The sequence below is a fragment of the Salvelinus sp. IW2-2015 genome, linkage group LG20 (genome assembly GCF_002910315.2).
Source record: "Salvelinus sp. IW2-2015 linkage group LG20, ASM291031v2, whole genome shotgun sequence".
NCBI classification, from domain to species: domain Eukaryota; kingdom Metazoa; phylum Chordata; class Actinopteri; order Salmoniformes; family Salmonidae; genus Salvelinus; species Salvelinus sp. IW2-2015.
Window position 1 is genome coordinate 9,887,826 of NC_036860.1, and position 16,665 is coordinate 9,904,490.

At 42.7% G+C, this 16,665-nt stretch overlaps 1 protein-coding gene across 3 annotated transcripts; it reads left to right on the top strand.

Annotated features, from left to right (window-relative positions):
• Positions 1 to 737: 737 nt before the first annotated feature.
• On the top strand, positions 738 to 11,130 carry LOC111981934 (proline-rich protein 15-like protein A). 3 transcript variants are annotated; one of them, XM_024013430.2, is made up of 2 exons: positions 738 to 1,145; positions 9,353 to 11,130. In XM_024013430.2, the coding sequence occupies exon 2, from the start codon at positions 9,406 to 9,408 to the stop codon at positions 9,727 to 9,729; it is 324 nt and encodes a 107-aa protein (XP_023869198.1). In that variant the 5' UTR covers positions 738 to 1,145; positions 9,353 to 9,405; the 3' UTR covers positions 9,730 to 11,130. The 3 variants fall into 3 exon arrangements, with proteins under 3 accessions (XP_023869198.1, XP_070305282.1, XP_023869197.1); XM_070449181.1 differs by lacking the exon at positions 738 to 1,145 and adding an exon at positions 3,464 to 4,417; XM_024013429.2 differs by lacking the exon at positions 738 to 1,145 and adding an exon at positions 4,994 to 5,437.
• Positions 11,131 to 16,665: the final 5,535 nt, after the last annotated feature.

The window sequence follows — 16,665 nt, forward strand, 5'->3', positions numbered from 1 at the left end:
AGAGAGGAGAGAGGGGAAGGAGAGCGAGAGAGGAGAGTGAAGGGGGCTACCTTGTGCTTAAGGGGACAGCCCTCCTTCAGAATCACATTTACAGAGCACCTCTCTCTCTCACTCTCTAAGTCTCAATTGAAAGGGATTTACTGGAATAGGAAACATATGTTGACATTGCCAAAGGAAGTGAAATAGATTATAAACAAAACTGAAATAAACAATAAAAAATGAACAGTAAACATTACACTCACAAAAGTTCAAAAGGAATAGAGACATTTCAAATGTCATATTGTGGCTATATACAGTGCTGTAACTATGTGCAAATAATTACAGTACAAAAGAGAAAATAAATAAACATCACTCTCCCTCTCCTCTTCCCTCMACTCTCCCTCTTCATTATTCTACCAATGATCCACCCATTGTTCTTCACGGCTGTTCCCTCTGATTGAGTAGAATGCTGTATTTCTAAACTGTGTGTCTGAATCCTAAAATATACAGGACATTCTCAACTGTTATTATGAAATCACGAGGTTTTGAGTGTAAATATGCCCAACTGCCACCTGGTGTCCTATCACCACACTACCGCAAACAAAGACAGTACAAAAACCTTTCAAACCATTGTACCCATCTGATCAGCTTCCCTGCAACGATGGAGTAAGACCACAGGGTGGCAGTGTTACTTAAGACTCCCTTTACAACTTTAACCATCTCGTTTGCGCAGACAACAGCCATTGGTACAAGAGAAGAAAACAAAAAACACAACGTATTCAACMTGGTTCTTCTCCTGACATCAGTCATTTCAGTGGCATCGTGGTACAACAAGCCCCACTAGCAACCAGTGGACTGTAGTCTGTAAGTCTGTAAGACGCTCCCCAGGACTTGGAGCAGGACCCAGAGTTTCTAGCTGTGCTAGACTGACCCGGTGGACCCACAGCCAACGTGCCACATGGGAGAGCAGCACGGAGGTGCCATGGAGGTTTCCTAGCGCCAGAGAGCAGCGTGGCCTAATCGCTTTAGAAGTCTGCCACCAGCAGGACAGCACGAGTGAAGTTACTGCCATGGCAGAGTGCCAGCCCTGTGTGTGATGGCAGAGAGCCCAGCAGTGCCMAGTGATGTCATGTACAATGCTGGTTGGATGCCCTCTGCTGGGTAATGTGAGACCTACATCAGGTGACATGCTATTTGATAGTCTCTATTGYTAGTGGGGCTTGTTGTACWAAGGAAATATTTGACCCAAATGCCCTGACCCAAATGCCTAGTCTGGCATCTGTAGTAGATTATAAAGAGAGACTATTACAGTTTCTGTTAGAGAGGTCACATTGCTTTTTTGGGGGGATGGCCAATGTGATGGAATCCTTGCAATGTCTCTTCTGCCATTGTGTACCGTGCAGTTCTGTCTCTGTCCACAAGGAGGTACTGTTGCAAAAACCACTTCAACCTCAATAAACTATTTATACCCACTGGTTGATTATWGGCAGACAACGCCTAACAACACATGCTTAACCAACAACATATCAAAATCAAAACACTACAGACACTCACACAGGCAAACTGACAAGAATAACATATATCTAGTGTAAAACACAGTGCATATTGTATTGACATGCCTTTACAGTGCGATGTGATAGTGSCAGTTTCTCGTAGATTGACAGGTAGATTATACTGCACGTAGAATCAGTTTGACAGGAAAGAATCTTCTATTTGGCTCGGTGGCACGGCTTTCCTTTATCTGCGAGCCAGTTGTGATTGATGCCGGGACGTATTTGCTTATCTACGTCGCTACAGTTCTGTACGGGGCGCCTGCTTTGAATGAACATGGGCACGGAGACTAATCCAGTCTCCGCAAGCAGTCATGTCAAATTGGCATCAACGAACGGTAACGTCACTGTTGATTGCAAGTGCTATTGAATCAGATCTTCTCTCACAAGCGAATGACATTGTGTCTACGATTTATTTTCGCCCCCCCCCCCCAGCTCTCTTGTTATCCACCAGGTAAACCAAACCGACACCATCAACTAGGACCTAGTCGTAGAGGTAAAGTTCACCCCCATTTTCCCCACCCAGGTACAGACCAGAGTAGAATTGTTCTGTGCTTTCTGTGATCGACCATCAGAAACGAGGCTCCGTTTGTAGGGCCACGTGCTGCTGTCTGTCTAAGGCCCCTGYCACCTTCAAGTTCAGATCAAATYCAATTGTATTTGTCMMATGCGCCCGAATACAACAGGTGTAGTAGACCTTACCGTGAAACACCCTTAACCAACAATGCAGTTCAAGAAAGAGATTTCWGAAAATATTTACTAAATAAACTAAAGTCAAAAATAAAATAAAAAGTAACACAATAAAATAACAATAGCGAGGCTATATACAGGGGGTGCTGGTACTGAGTCAATGTGCGGGGGTACAGGTTAGTTGAGGTAATTTGTACATGTAGGTAGGGGTAAAGTGACTATGCATAGATAATCATTCTCCTCCTCTCTGCCCCTCTCTGTCACATACTAACACACACGTGACCCCTTTGGCCCTTTCTCCTTCTCCAAACATCTATTGGTTTGAAGAACTGAAACACTCATTTGGGGTCAGAGGTCAGAAGGAACAGTATGTGTAGAGCCATGTGAACTCTTGTGCAGTGCTGGTAAAAGATAGTGTTGTTGGGTGTTGGATGGTGTGTCCCTTTCAATTGTGTTTGTTTTCCAGGCATCTGCCATGCATCTGCCAATAAAACACTGCTGAGACACACGCCCAGCCTATCCCAGAAAGGGGGAGAGAGAGAGATGAGATCAGACAAAGAGAGGGAGGGAGGGMGCATGACCACTTCTGCCCAGAACATGCAAACTGATATGAAGCTGAGATATGCTTGAGATCTAAGGATGGCATTGTTGGGGGTTTTACATGGTGAGATTGATAGGACAGGGGTCGCTGCTCAGGCCTATTTCCTCCCTCTTCAATCTGAYCTTTCATAATGCTCATAGCGCCATATCAAATAAATGTATTATTGTAGAGTTCAGATAGTCATAACATGATATTATGATATAGGATAATGGGTTCATATCTGTGCTAGTTCAAGTCGTAGACTACATAATGTAGGTAGTCAGAGAAACTGTACGTGCCCACTGTCGCCCTTATGCTTCAGGGAAAGTCACTGGCGAAACATATATATGAAACAACGAACACGTTCACCCAAAAGACACGCCTTGATTGTGTTGTTTGTCCATATCGCCCTTCTGGAGACACGTATCGCATGATCACAGGTTTATGGGCCGTAGCAAACAGATGGTTGACTACTTGGAGCTGGACACAAGGAGCCATGCTCTCCAGGCTTGTGGGGAGAGATGAGCTGGGTTTTATAAGGCCTCTTTGGTTTTATGGCAGCCATTTTGGGTCATAAGGATGTTTTCAACTGGCATGTGATCTGCCAGTTTCAAGCCTTCTCACAAGCTGTCTCGGAGATTGTTTTATTGTGTAGCTGACGTTTTTGTCTGCGTAGGTTTCRCTTTTTGGGGATATTGGCAGAGGGCTGGAGAGGGTCGTACGAGACTTCGGCTGTCTTACCCATTGAATGAAAATACGGAATATATATATTTTTGCCCTGTCCTTGTATGTGTCTGAACGTGTGTGTTGTATATTCAGGCGAGCGATATTGATACACATGTGGTTTATGTATCCAAGAGCTTCTAAACAACAAGTTGACATCCAACAATGATGCCAATACAAACTGAAGCCATGGAGATGGGCTTTCTTAATGCATCCGAGGACTAAGCCTTTTGGTTACATATTAACCAACGTCCTACTTCTGAGGGAGGATTGAAAACTATAACGCCAGGCATGATGAAAATCAACATGGATACAACATGATATCTGATGGCGCGCAGATCCCCGGTATAACCATAAGCAACGATCGTCCTCTCTAACCTCTCAAGGCTTGACATAGTTGGTATTAACAAGCCTTCTTGTCTGACTGAACCAGCAGACACGGTGAACGTGTTGGCAGAGTGATTTGGCAGAACATGTAATAAGTCGAGCGGATCTATTGAGCGTCTATCTACGCTCTTCTCGTCTCACTGTCACCCTGGTTGTGTTTACCCAAGTCCCAGTGGGCGGAGTCTATAGTGTTCAACTCAGCTAAGTGTGTATTTGTGTGACAGGAGGAGGGACAAAGGTTGCACCTGTAGCTCTACACCTGACTATCAGAGAGCGAGAGAGAGAGAGAGAGAGAGAATAGACTGAACAGGGGAGGACGAATAAGACGAAGGGAAGGATAGCAGTAAAAGGATAAGAGTGGAAGAGGATTCTGGAGTGGATATTGGAGTGGGAATGATCTGATATTTGAATCAATGAATTTGGCTTTCCTAGCAGGGTTTTCACTATAGAATACTATTAAGCTTTTGGGGTAGGAAGGTCCTCTAGACTCTCTACCAGTATACAGCAGGTGAGGGTTAGGTTAACACCTCAAACACACACACCCAACACTCACACACACACACAAACACCACACACACACCAACACACACAAGCACACACGAGCACACATTTTGCACATCCACACACATCCACCACACACATCAGACACACACACACATCTTCACAACACACAGCACACACATGTTGTACAATCACGATCTGTGGGGAACCAAATTAGTCCCCATTCAAATCTATTTTCTAGCCTAACCCTTAACCTAACTCTTAACCTGAAACTTAACTTTACCCAAAACCTAGCCTACTCTAACCTAAATAAACGGTGTCCTACCTAAATAACTAGCTCTAACTACCCTAACTACCAGGCCTCCTACCTAAACCGTAACATAAACCTAACATATATTAATTAACCTAACCAACCATAGCTTAAGTTGTGGGGACACACATTTTTTGTAATAATCCCGCATATATATTGCTTTGTGAAACACACACACGACACACACCAACCCACACAAAACCACCCAAAACCACAACAAACCAACAACCACAACACAGCACACAACACCTAAGCTGTACCTTGACAGTACACAATTAACAACATTTTGCCAGATGTACAGCAAGATTGCAATGGCAAAATATGGATGATCAAAATCGAAGAGCTTGTTGTATCTTTCTCCAGAACGTCAAACGTTGTGCTCACTGCACTCTTCGCGCAACATACCTAATTCAGATGGACACCTCTTAAACTGACTGAAAGTGGACTTCAGACACAATAGGCTTCCTTGGGCCCCTCCAGTTAGCAATAAGGACCTTTGAACGCTGAGCCTTTTGACCATACACACACACTGAGTAAACACTAAGCTGTTAACACACACTGCACCTAACTGATTGCACTGTGCCTTGGTGACCGTATGCCAATGTGTCTACATTTGTATGGATTCAATACAATGCTCCCACTAACTGCGCTAGCTGTAAAATACCAACATGACACCGTCATTTGCGTAACTCGCCTTGACATCTTACTCTTCGCTAAGTAAGTATATMATCTTAGTCACGGCATCAATTTAACCCATACCCAAACACCTATAGTATATCCTAAGAGGAAATGACCATTGCACTAATGGCCAGCATATTGGCCACTGTTGTGTCAAAGCCTGCTTAATGCAATAGTTTGACAGATGCATGAGAAGTGAGGTTGTCATTTTAAGGGGCTTTCCCCTCACGTTTGACCATGCTCCACATTTCGTAAATATTTGAATTCCCAGATAAAGAGTCTAACGTTAGCATGGGAATGGAGCTATAGGCTTTATTGCAGACAGAGTTATCACCAAAGGTGACTTTCCTATCAGTGGCGTTAACCCCAGTCTGCACACACAGGKGGATGTTTACCGTAGYGTAGACTCTCCACATGACTGGAAGGATCGCTACAGAGTGTACGGGGACATGGTCTCACTAGAAATCTGGGCTCTAAGCGCAGGTTTACTACCTGTAATGGAGTGAAATTGTGATCATGTTTGTTTGATCGATTTTCTGGATGAGGAATATGGACATGATCATTGTTACCTTGAAGGGATTGCCTCTGGACCATTCCAAATAGTCACGCAACACAGCCACAGCCATAAAATGAATGATTCTCTAAAGAGAGAGATTTCATGTTTTCTTATGGAATTCCTCATGACATCATTTAAACCAACTCAGTGCTTGGAGCTTTACTGGCAGTAACCTTGTCTGCTGAGCTGGACAACTGGCTGCASCAACGACTAGTCCAGGACACGGTCCCGCTACTTGACCGATGTTCTGCTCTGAGGAGGGTGTGAAATGGGAAATCTAGGTTACTGATGGCTAAAGGACAAGAGGTGGAATGACGGAAAGACGGACCGGGTGGATGACCCGAGAATGAGCTGTGTTGAATGTCACTGACTGACTGGCATGCCGATGGGCAATATAATGGTCAATAGAACTAATGAGGAAAACCGCTTGAGAAGGGTCATAAAATGGGTTGCACTTTGACTGCAAGATAACCACCCACACATAGGGTAGTACAACAACGTCCGGTGAATGACATATGTGTTWGTAAACCCAGCTAATCAATTTATCATTACAGATATGTTAGGTTGAATAACAWTTGACCAGTAMAATATCAACTGTAAACAAGAAATGATTCCACATAAAGCCAGATATTTAATACAGGACATATCTTAGACAAACTATTATGCTGAGGCAGATAAAAAGACGGCCAGACTAGCTTTGCCTCTGAACGTTTCACCCTGGCAGGAAACCAGTCAAAGGAACTCAAACATTAACATGTTGGCCAATTGTATCGGCTGTTTTGTCATGAGAGAAAAAAATCTGTCTTAGTTTCTGCTTGTTCATCTACACAACCAAACCCAACTCAGCTATCAGAACAAAAGTCACCAGAACCAGTGGTGTAAAGTGCTTAAGTAAATATATATATATATATATTTTTTTAAATATATTTTAGGGGGTCTGTATCTTTTAGGGGGTCTGTACTTTTATTTACCTATTTATATTTTTTACAACTTCTACTTTTACTCCCCTACATTCCTAAAGAAAATAATGTACTTTTTACTCCTTACAATTTCCATGACACCCAAAAGTACTCATTACATTTTGAATGCTTAGCCGGACAGGAAAATTGTCAAATTCACGCACTTATCAAGAGAACATCCATTGTCATCCCTACTGCCTCTGATCTGGTGGACTCACTAAACACAAATGCTTTGTTTGTAAATGATGTCTGAGTGTTGGACTGTGCCCGTGGCTTTCCGTAAATTAAAAAAAACAAGAAAATCGTGTCGTCTGGTTTGCTTAATATAAGACATTTTAAATGATTTATACTTTTACTTTTGATACTTAAGTACATTTAAAACCAAATACTTTTAGACTTTTGCTCAAGTAGGATTTTCTGGGTGACTTTCACTTTTACTTGAGTCTTTAAAAAAAAAAGGAATCTTTACGTTTACTCAAGTCTGAAAATTGGGTATTTTGTCCACCACTGATCAGCAGCACCCAAACAGATCACCAAAATTACATTAGCATATTCTATGGAAATTTCCACAGCGTTGCTAGGCGACCGGCGGGTAACAGCCTACTCCCTTCTTCTGGGGGGAGAGTGGCACAAAGCAGAGGCTTTATCTGTGTGCAGCGAGGGCAGAGCAGTATGTGTATGTTTGTGTGTGTGTGTGTGTGTGTGCGCACGCACGCACGTGTCTATTTTTACGTTTACTACATGTGTGGCCCTCCATTTTCATGTGTGTGTTCGGCTTTGTCTGCGCTTCACATAGTTAGTCTTGTCTTCATGTTCTAGATGTCCATTTGTGTTGATATAGTATGTGTGCTGGTAAATCAGTACATGTTTGCTAAAGTGGGAAGGTGGACTTGTGTAGAAACCCACAGGACAGACAATACAACCTGCTCTGCCTGTATTACACAATGAGCAGCCAAAATCTCCCACGACTGTTACAGTCCGAGCAAGAGCACTTAACCTGCACCGACGCACTACAGAACACATGACTTCTGGAAGTCCCTTTGATATTTTGTTTGCAGAACGGTTTACCTGGAGTTTAAAAAGCTTTTCACTCGCTAACACCAGGGTACCTTTCTGTCTAGTCCTAACAGGGAAACTTCCATTGAGATGAAACACTAAACTGAAACTCCCTGTTGAAAGAATTATTCTAATGACTGGTTGGATTTGAACCAAGGCCAGGGGAATTTCAGCTGGAAAAATAAGTATATTAATTATCAGAAATGACTGCATCAGAATGGAACTAAACCCAATCTCAGGTTTGCATTAGCAGTAGTCGTTGTAGTAGTAGTAGTAGTCATGTCTATTGTGATAGTGGTGGCAACAATGGTAGAGGGATTGATAATGGCAGTAGTAGTGGCAGAAGTAGTGACAATGGTAGAGGGATTGATAATGGCAGTAGTAGTGGCAGAAGCAGTGACAATGGTAGATGGATTGATAATGGCAGTAGTAGTGGCAGAAGCAGTGACAATGGTAGAGGGATTGATAATGGCAGTAGTAGTGACAATGGTAGAGGGATTGATAATGGCATTAGTAGTAGCAGAAGCAGTGACAATGGTAGAGGGATTGATAATGGCAGTAGTAGTGGCAGAAGCAGTGCCAATGGTAGAKGGATTGATAATGGCATTAGTAGTGGCAGAAGCAGTGACAATGGTAGAGGGATTGATAATGGCAGTAGTAGTGGCAGAAGCAGTGACAATGGTAGAGGGATTGATAATGGCAGTAGTAGTGGCAGAAGCAGTGACTTGCTATTCAAAGAGCAGCACCTCAGTACCAGAGATTGGGCAACCTGTGAGTGTTACCCCATCCTAGAAAGGGTTTCGCTGAAATATGAGGCACTGTATTAGCAGCCAGCACGTTTAGCTTGGCCACCGCACAATAGGAGTAACCCAATCACCAGCGGTGCCCTGTCATCACTCCACCATATGGTGCCTATCGAGTTCCCCTGAAATATTCAGGAGAGCTCAGTCCGTTCCCCCTGACACGGATCTATCTGACACGGATCTATCTGACACGGATCTATCTGACACGGATCTATCTGACACGGATCGATCTGACACGGATCGATCTGACACGGATCGATCTGATACGGATCGATCTGACACGGATCGATCTGACACGGATCTATCTGACACGGCTCTATCTGAGCTGGGCGGTGTTGGGAGTCAGGTTACTGTGGTTAGGGCTTATGGTAAGAGGTGTGGCAGGAGTTTGAATGGGGAATGAGAAGGGAGTAGTTAGGGGATTTTACGTAACTCTCCCTCCCTCTCGCACTCTTCCCTCTGAGAGGTCATGACTCATGTCTGATCCATCTTCATTGTAAACGTTGGAGCTATAAAAGCTACAGTTAACTAACTTATTACTAAACCTCTCTCGCTCTTTCTCTCCCCACACCAACCCAAGGCCCCTCCATTCTTCCATCCCGCTCTCCCTCCTCTCTCTGTGTGTGTGTGGTCATGGCTGACCCATCGCCTGGCTGGTGGAAGCTCACCTTCCTACGTAAGAAGAAGTCGGAGCCCAAGGTTCTGTACGAGATCCCAGCGGAGTACGGCAGCAATACCACACCCCACGGTGGAGCCCCCGGGCCAGTAGAGGGCGCCACAGAGGACAGCCAGTTGAACGCCCGTCTGGAGAGGATAGTGGATAAGACCACCACCAAGGGACGCCATGTCAAAGTGTCCCACTCAGGACGTTTTAAAGAGAAGAAGAAGGTCAGGGCCACGTTAGCAGAAACCCCCGATCTGTTCCCTGGTCACGAGCCTAGTAACGAGAACCTGTGAGCTGGGAAACAAAGTTCACACACACATGCATACACACCAAAAATGAATGGCTTTCTCTATTCAACTCATTCATGCACACTCMAACACAGAAGACGTTCTCTGCCTCTCCCTCATTGGTCACACCATTTCACACGGTGCCCTCTATCACACTCAGTAACACACACAGAGATGAAGGGCAGTGCATCCCATTGGGACATGTCATCTGTGTCAATCCAGCCAGAGATCTCTGTTCTTTATTCCTTATAAATGTGGGACTGACTGGGAGTCTTTGTATGCATCTTAGTATCACACTCTCTGTCTCTTCCATCTATAATCAGTGGAGCAGTGGAAGAATGGGACACCTGATTCTCCCCTGTCTGTCTGCTTCATACCTAGGCCATGTTTACATAAACAGACTACCTTTAATGAGGTGCTATTAGTCACCTTCGATTTTCAATATTCAACAGATCACAGGAACAGGGAGGAGTTTCAGGGCATGCATATTACACTGTACAGTCATTGTACGGTACAGAATGTGTACTTTACTGTTGTTGCTAAGTTTGTCATCTGTACAAAGCAAATAGGTAACGTATGAAACAGACGTTTGCATAACAGCTTTATGACCTAGAGGAGATGGTTACCGACTGTTGGAGGTTGACTGGTTTCCATAGCGACAGACTGTGTCACGTGTCATTCATAAACACGTCACCTCAAAAATCAATTGTTCTAAAATMAATTGTTCTAAAACTAACCTGAGTTTTAAAACCTGAGTATATTTTGTTCTGTTTTTTTTTATTTAAAAAAAAATCTTTTTTAAAAATACCGGTAGGCTTCTCTATCCCTTTGGAATTTAACCTCAAACTAGACAAACGTTTGAGTTTTTCTTTGAATTGCACTTTCTAATGTAAAAGTCAAGGACTGCTTCATAGATAGACTGCAATGTTTCAACACAAGTTCTATGCACTTCTCCAGTGTTTCTTCAGTATTTGCAGCAGTCTTTTCAAGATATTGGCAGACACTGAAGCCAAACCAAAACCAGAGATGGAAGAGGAAGCGAGACACCCCACTTGCTGTTTTTTTTCTGGTTCAATGAAAGTCAATGAAGGACTGTAAGTAGACCAGACCCAGCTGCTATTGCATTGGTGGCTATGGGAGACACACCCAGTTAAGAAGACCGGAACTGACTATTTATTTTCAATGGTAAAAGGCCTGAGTGAACTATCTTCATTTATCCACCATCTTTGCTAAAACGACACATGAGATCCCTCCTCAACAAAGACTGAAAAAGTATCTTTCATTTCATTTTCACCTTCTACACTTAATGACAAAAATCCATTTCGTTGAAATTGTGCTGTACATTTGGAATAATTTTGTAAAATAAATACAGACTTGTTTTATAAATAAAATATATATCTGATTTTATTGAAAYGCTTAAGGTTCTTTCTTGTGTTACTGTGAACTCATTCCATTACCTCTTATAGGATGATAATGATAAAGCAAAACAGTGCGACAAAAACAACAACACAGAGTTACACATAAACAAACGTACAGTCAATAACACAAAAGAAAAGAAAAATAGAAAAATCTATGTACAGTGTGTGCAGATGTAGAAGAGTAGGGAGGTAGGCAATAAATAGGCCATAGAGGCGAAAATAATTACAATTTAGCATAAATACTGGAGTGATAGATGTGCAGATGATGATGTGCAAGTAGAGATACTGGGGTGCAAAAGAGCAAGAGTGTAAGTAATAATATGGGGATGAGGTAGTCGGGTGTGCTATTTACAGATTGGCTGTGTACAGGTACAGTGATCGGTAAGCTGCTCAGACAGCTGATGCTTAAAGTTAGAGAGGGAGATATAAGACTCCAGCTTCAGAGATTTTTAAAATTTGTTCCAGTCATTGGCAGCAGAGAACTGGAAGGAAAGGCRGCCAAAGTAAGTGTTGGCTTTGGGGATGACCAGTGCAATGTACCTGCTGGAGTGCGTGCTACGGGTGGGTGTTGCTATGGTGACCAGTGAGCTGAGATAAGGCTGGGCTTTACCTAGCAAAGACTTATAGATGACTTGGAGCCAGTGGGTTTGGCGACGGATATGTAGTGAGGGCCAGCCAACGAGAGCATACAGGTCGCAGTGGTGGGTAGTATATGGGGCTTTGGTGACAAAACGGTTAATGATGCCCTCTAGTGGGAACAAGCCCAATGTTTATCTCAAAGTTGGCACATTTGATCTAGGCAGAAGGGTTGGGGTCAATTCCATTTCAATTCCAGTCAATTCAGAAAGTAAACCAAATTCCAATTCGACATTTCCCGTATTGAAAAGCATTGAAGAGATTTGGAATTGGAATTTCAGTGTACTTTCTGAATTGACTGGAATTGAAATGGAATTGACCCCAACCCTGCTAGGCAGTGTCTATTATGGCAGTGGATCCCAAACTGTTAATTCCCATGAACCCTTCAGGAACATGAAACAATACACAAGTAACAACTTATACTACGTATCAGTTGTAAAATATTAATACATGCCATTTTGATGCTAATACTGTCCTTTGGACCTGCATATCCAGGCTTATCAGGTGTGTAGGTAGTCCTACTATGATCGAAATTGTATTTGTAAATTATATTAGGGATTATAAGGGATGGAATATCTTGTACATTAAAATATAATGTCATACATTCAATACACTTGTACAATAAAATATCCTATGGCTATGATCCAACATTTTACAAGTCTGCTATGACAATTGACTACCACCAGAGGGCAGTGATAAGGCAGGGAAATCAGAGCCATACTCAAAACTCCTTTGACAGAGAAAGAGAGAGAGAGAAATAAAGAGAGAGAGAGAGAGAGAGAGAAAGAGAGAGAGAGAGAAAGAAAGAAAGAAAGAAAGAAAGAAAGAAAGAAAGAAAGAAAGAAAGAAAGAAAGAAAGAAAGAAAGAAACAGACAGAGATAAGGGGAGAAGTTCAATCGAGGAGCAACAAGGGATGACAACATAGAATGAATGACGCTGAAGAGGCACATTGACAAAAAGGAAAATGAACGTGTGCCTGTGTGAAAGAAGCTAGGATAGAGTAGCAGAGGTAAATAAGGTCTGATGACATGGAGTCTGAGCTTGCTAAACATATCAAGAATCTCGCGGACYAGTTTCATGGGCTTAGTAGCCTCAAATGCAGAGAACTTGCTTACGAATTGGCACATCRAAACAACAGTCAAGAAATAGAAGGGTAAGTTATATTGAACAGAGAGATCTACAGTATACTGAACAAAAATATAAACGCAACATGCAACAATTTCAAAGATGTTACAAAGTTACAGKTCATATAAGSAAACCAGTCATTTGAAATAAATACATTAGGCCCTAATCTATGGATTTCACATGACTGGGAATACAGATATGTATCTGTTGGACACAAATACCTTTTWAAAAAAAGGTAAGGGCGTGGATCAGAAAACCAGTCAGTATCTGATGTGACCATTGCCTCATGCAGATCTCCTTCGAATAGAGTTGATCGGGCTATTGATTGTGGCCTGTGGAATGCTGCCCCACTCCTCTTTAATGGCTGTGTGAAGTAGATGGATATTGGCGGGAACTGGAACACGCTGTCGTACACGTTGATCCAGAGCATCCCAAACATGCTCAATGGGTGACAAGTCTGGTGAGTATGCAGGCCATGGAAAAACKGGGACATTTTCAGGTTCCAGGAATGGTGTACATATCCTTGCAACATGGTGAAACGTGAGGTGATGGCGGCGGATGAATGGCACGATAATGGGCCTCAGGATTTCATCACGGTATCTCTGKGCATACAAATTTCCATCGAGAAAAATGCAATTGTGTTCATTGTTCGTAGCATATGCCTGCCCATACCATAACCCCAGTGCCACCATGGGGAAAACTGTTCACAACGTTGACATCAGCAAACCGCTCGCCCATACAACGCCGTACATGTGTTCTGTGGTTGTGAGGCYGGTTGGACGTTCTGCCAGAATCTTTAAAACAACATTGGCACGACAATGGGTTTCTTATGGTAGAGAAAGAAATTAACATTCAGTTCTCTGGCAACATCTCTGGTGGACATTCCTGCAGTCAGCATGGCAATTGCACACTCCCTCCAAATTGAGACATCTGTGGCATTGTGTTGTGTGACAAAACTGCACATTTTAGAGTGGCCTTTTACTGTCCCCAGCACAAGGTGCACCTGTGTAATGATCATGCTGTTTAATCAGGTTCATGATATGCCACACCTGTCAGGTGGATGGATTATCTTGGCAAATGAGAAATGCTCACTAACAGGGATGTAAACAAATTTGTGCATGACATTTTTGAGAAATAAGCTTTTTGCACGTATGGAATATTTCAGGGATCTTTTATTTCAGCTCATGAAACATCGGACCAACACTTTACATGTTGTGTTTATATTTTTGTTCAGTGTATATCTGAATGTAGGCATATATTTAACATATACAATATACCACACCCCCATTCCTTGATTTAAACCTTGACCTACCAGCACCATCACACACTGTCACAGGACACCATCACCCACTTACCCCAAGGCCGCTCAACTTACCCTGTCCRTAAGCTGAATTTACCCCATACGTAAGTTGTGCCAGAGTCCACTTTTTTGGGACAAGCTAGGTTTTCAAAACTGTTCTGTTTAAATTAATTGTGATTATTTCCAGTGATACACAACATCCTGAAATATATGTAGATATCTTTGTTAGAAATATTACTATATTTGCCTTGAGGTAGTGATGCTGAACRTTAAAAACGGCTCAATTTACCCCACTCTCCCTTATACAATCTGGAGGGTGCCACAGAAACACTCTCTTATCAAAAGGAAACTTCCACCAAAAAAAAGATTGGTACGTTTTACTTGATTTAAAACCTTTTGCTCTTCTGGGAACATAGGTCCTTCACAAAYTTCCTCCGAAGACGGTATGTGGTAAAGAGTCCCATTTGCACCATTCACATACGTTGTTCTAAACATCAAGCCGCAGAGATACCACATTAATTGAGTCGGGACTACAGTTTACTGTAAGCGCACTCTTCCCGTGGACTTTTTACATCAAAGTACTGAGCGAACTACCTGTTATCTTATCTTCAGTTGAGGCGGAAGAAAAATGCTGTCAGTTGACAGAGATGTAAGACACATGTTAACAACTGAACTCTACAGACRTGTGTATTAGGCTTTGTGTTCCTTTAGTAACTCTGCAGTAGCTACTCATCAGTGATCGGCCTTAAGGCGACACCGACACTTGTGAAGCATCTCACCTTTTCCTTCCACCAACTAGTTGTGGTGTGGAGGTTATCAAATGGATGTGTTGTCACGTTTATGTATAAAGTACTTGACGTGCAGTGTGTGTGTGTGTATACATTGGACGTTCCAGAGGTTTAAGGTCAGGATGTAGAAAATGAATGCTTGTAGGTCAAGTAGGTATCCGTAAGGCCACTTAACCCGAGGTCTGTTCACAGGTGAGTGGATGGGTTGACCCCTGTTACCTTATCCGTATGTCGGACACCTTAATCATAAGCTCCAAGAAAACAAAATGCAACTGCTATGAAAAATGTAAGCCTATCATAAATGTAGCATTTGTACAGGAACAACTACTGGTCATACATCACAGCTTACTCGCGCTAGCTTACTCGCGCTAGCTTACTCGCGCTAGCTTACTCGCGCTAGCTTACTCGCGCTAGCTTACTCGCGCTAGCTTACTCGCACTAGCTTACTCACGCTAGCCAACTCAGTCAATAGATTCCAGTACACAGGCTCAGGCCAAGAGACATACCATTGTAGGTAGCCTCATCCATCAGTTACTGTTGCTGTTACATAAGGAGGTTCTTGCAGGTTTCTAAGGGAAAACACTGTACAGTATACATGAATGTGGCATCAGGTACTGTAGCCTTGTGGTGGCAGGTAGCCTAGCGGTAAGAGCACTGGGCCAGGAACCGTAAAGGTTGCTAGTTCGAATCCCTGAGCTGACAAGGTGAAGAATCTGCCGATGTTCCCTTGAGCAAGGCACGTAACCCTAATTGCTCCAGGGTCGTTGTTGATAATGGCAGACCCTAGCTGTGCCCCCACTCTCTCAGGGAGAGTTGGGATATGCAAAAGACACATTTCCAATTTACACATCCATACACTCTTGTACATGTGTGAAAGAGGACAAATGTTAGCGCTTACTCCCCTGAATGTAATGTGGGGAAAATACACATTTTTGTGCAATACTATGCCACCTGGTTTCAGAATGTGAGGTAATCTGGTAAATAACTAAATACAACTAAACATTTCTAAGGAAAAACAGGCACAATCATCTCCAGGACTACATAAGGTCCATACACCCTCCTCAGCTCTGTACAACTGTCCCACTGGGCACAGACGTCAATTCAACATCTATTCCACGTTGTGCCTTTCTTGTGAAGCTGGAAATATTTTTTTGTTATTTACCAGAGGACCTCACGTCTTTAAATCAGGTGTCATTGTCTGGCTACAGGAATTCCACGTTGGTGGAAACAACGTTTATTCAACCAGTGTGTGCCCAGTGGGGTCTTAAAGATGGACTTCAACCGTTAGCAACAGCAGGTTTCTCTCACAACAAAATATTACTGTCAATACGTTTATCCAGTGGTGGAAAAGTACCAAACTGTCGCGCTTGAGTAAAAGTAAAGATACCYGAATAGAAAATGACTCAAGTAAAGGTAGTCACCCAGTAAAATACTACTTGAGCAAAAGTTTAAAAGTATTTGGTTTAAAATATACTTAAATATCAAAAGTAAAAGTATAAATAATTTTTAATTCCTTATATTAAGCAAACCAGATGGCACCATTTTCTTGTTTTTTTTATTTACGGAAAGCCACGGGCACACTCCAACATTCAGACATAATTTACAAACGAAGCATGCGTGTTTAGTGAGTCCACCAGATCAGAGGCAGTACGGATGACCAGGGAGGTTCTCTTA

Bases quoted from the DNA above. Each gene is read 5' to 3' on its own strand.
- LOC111981934 (XM_024013430.2), top strand. From the start codon at position 9,406: ATGGCTGACCCATCGCCTGGCTGGTGGAAGCTCACCTTCCTACGTAAG.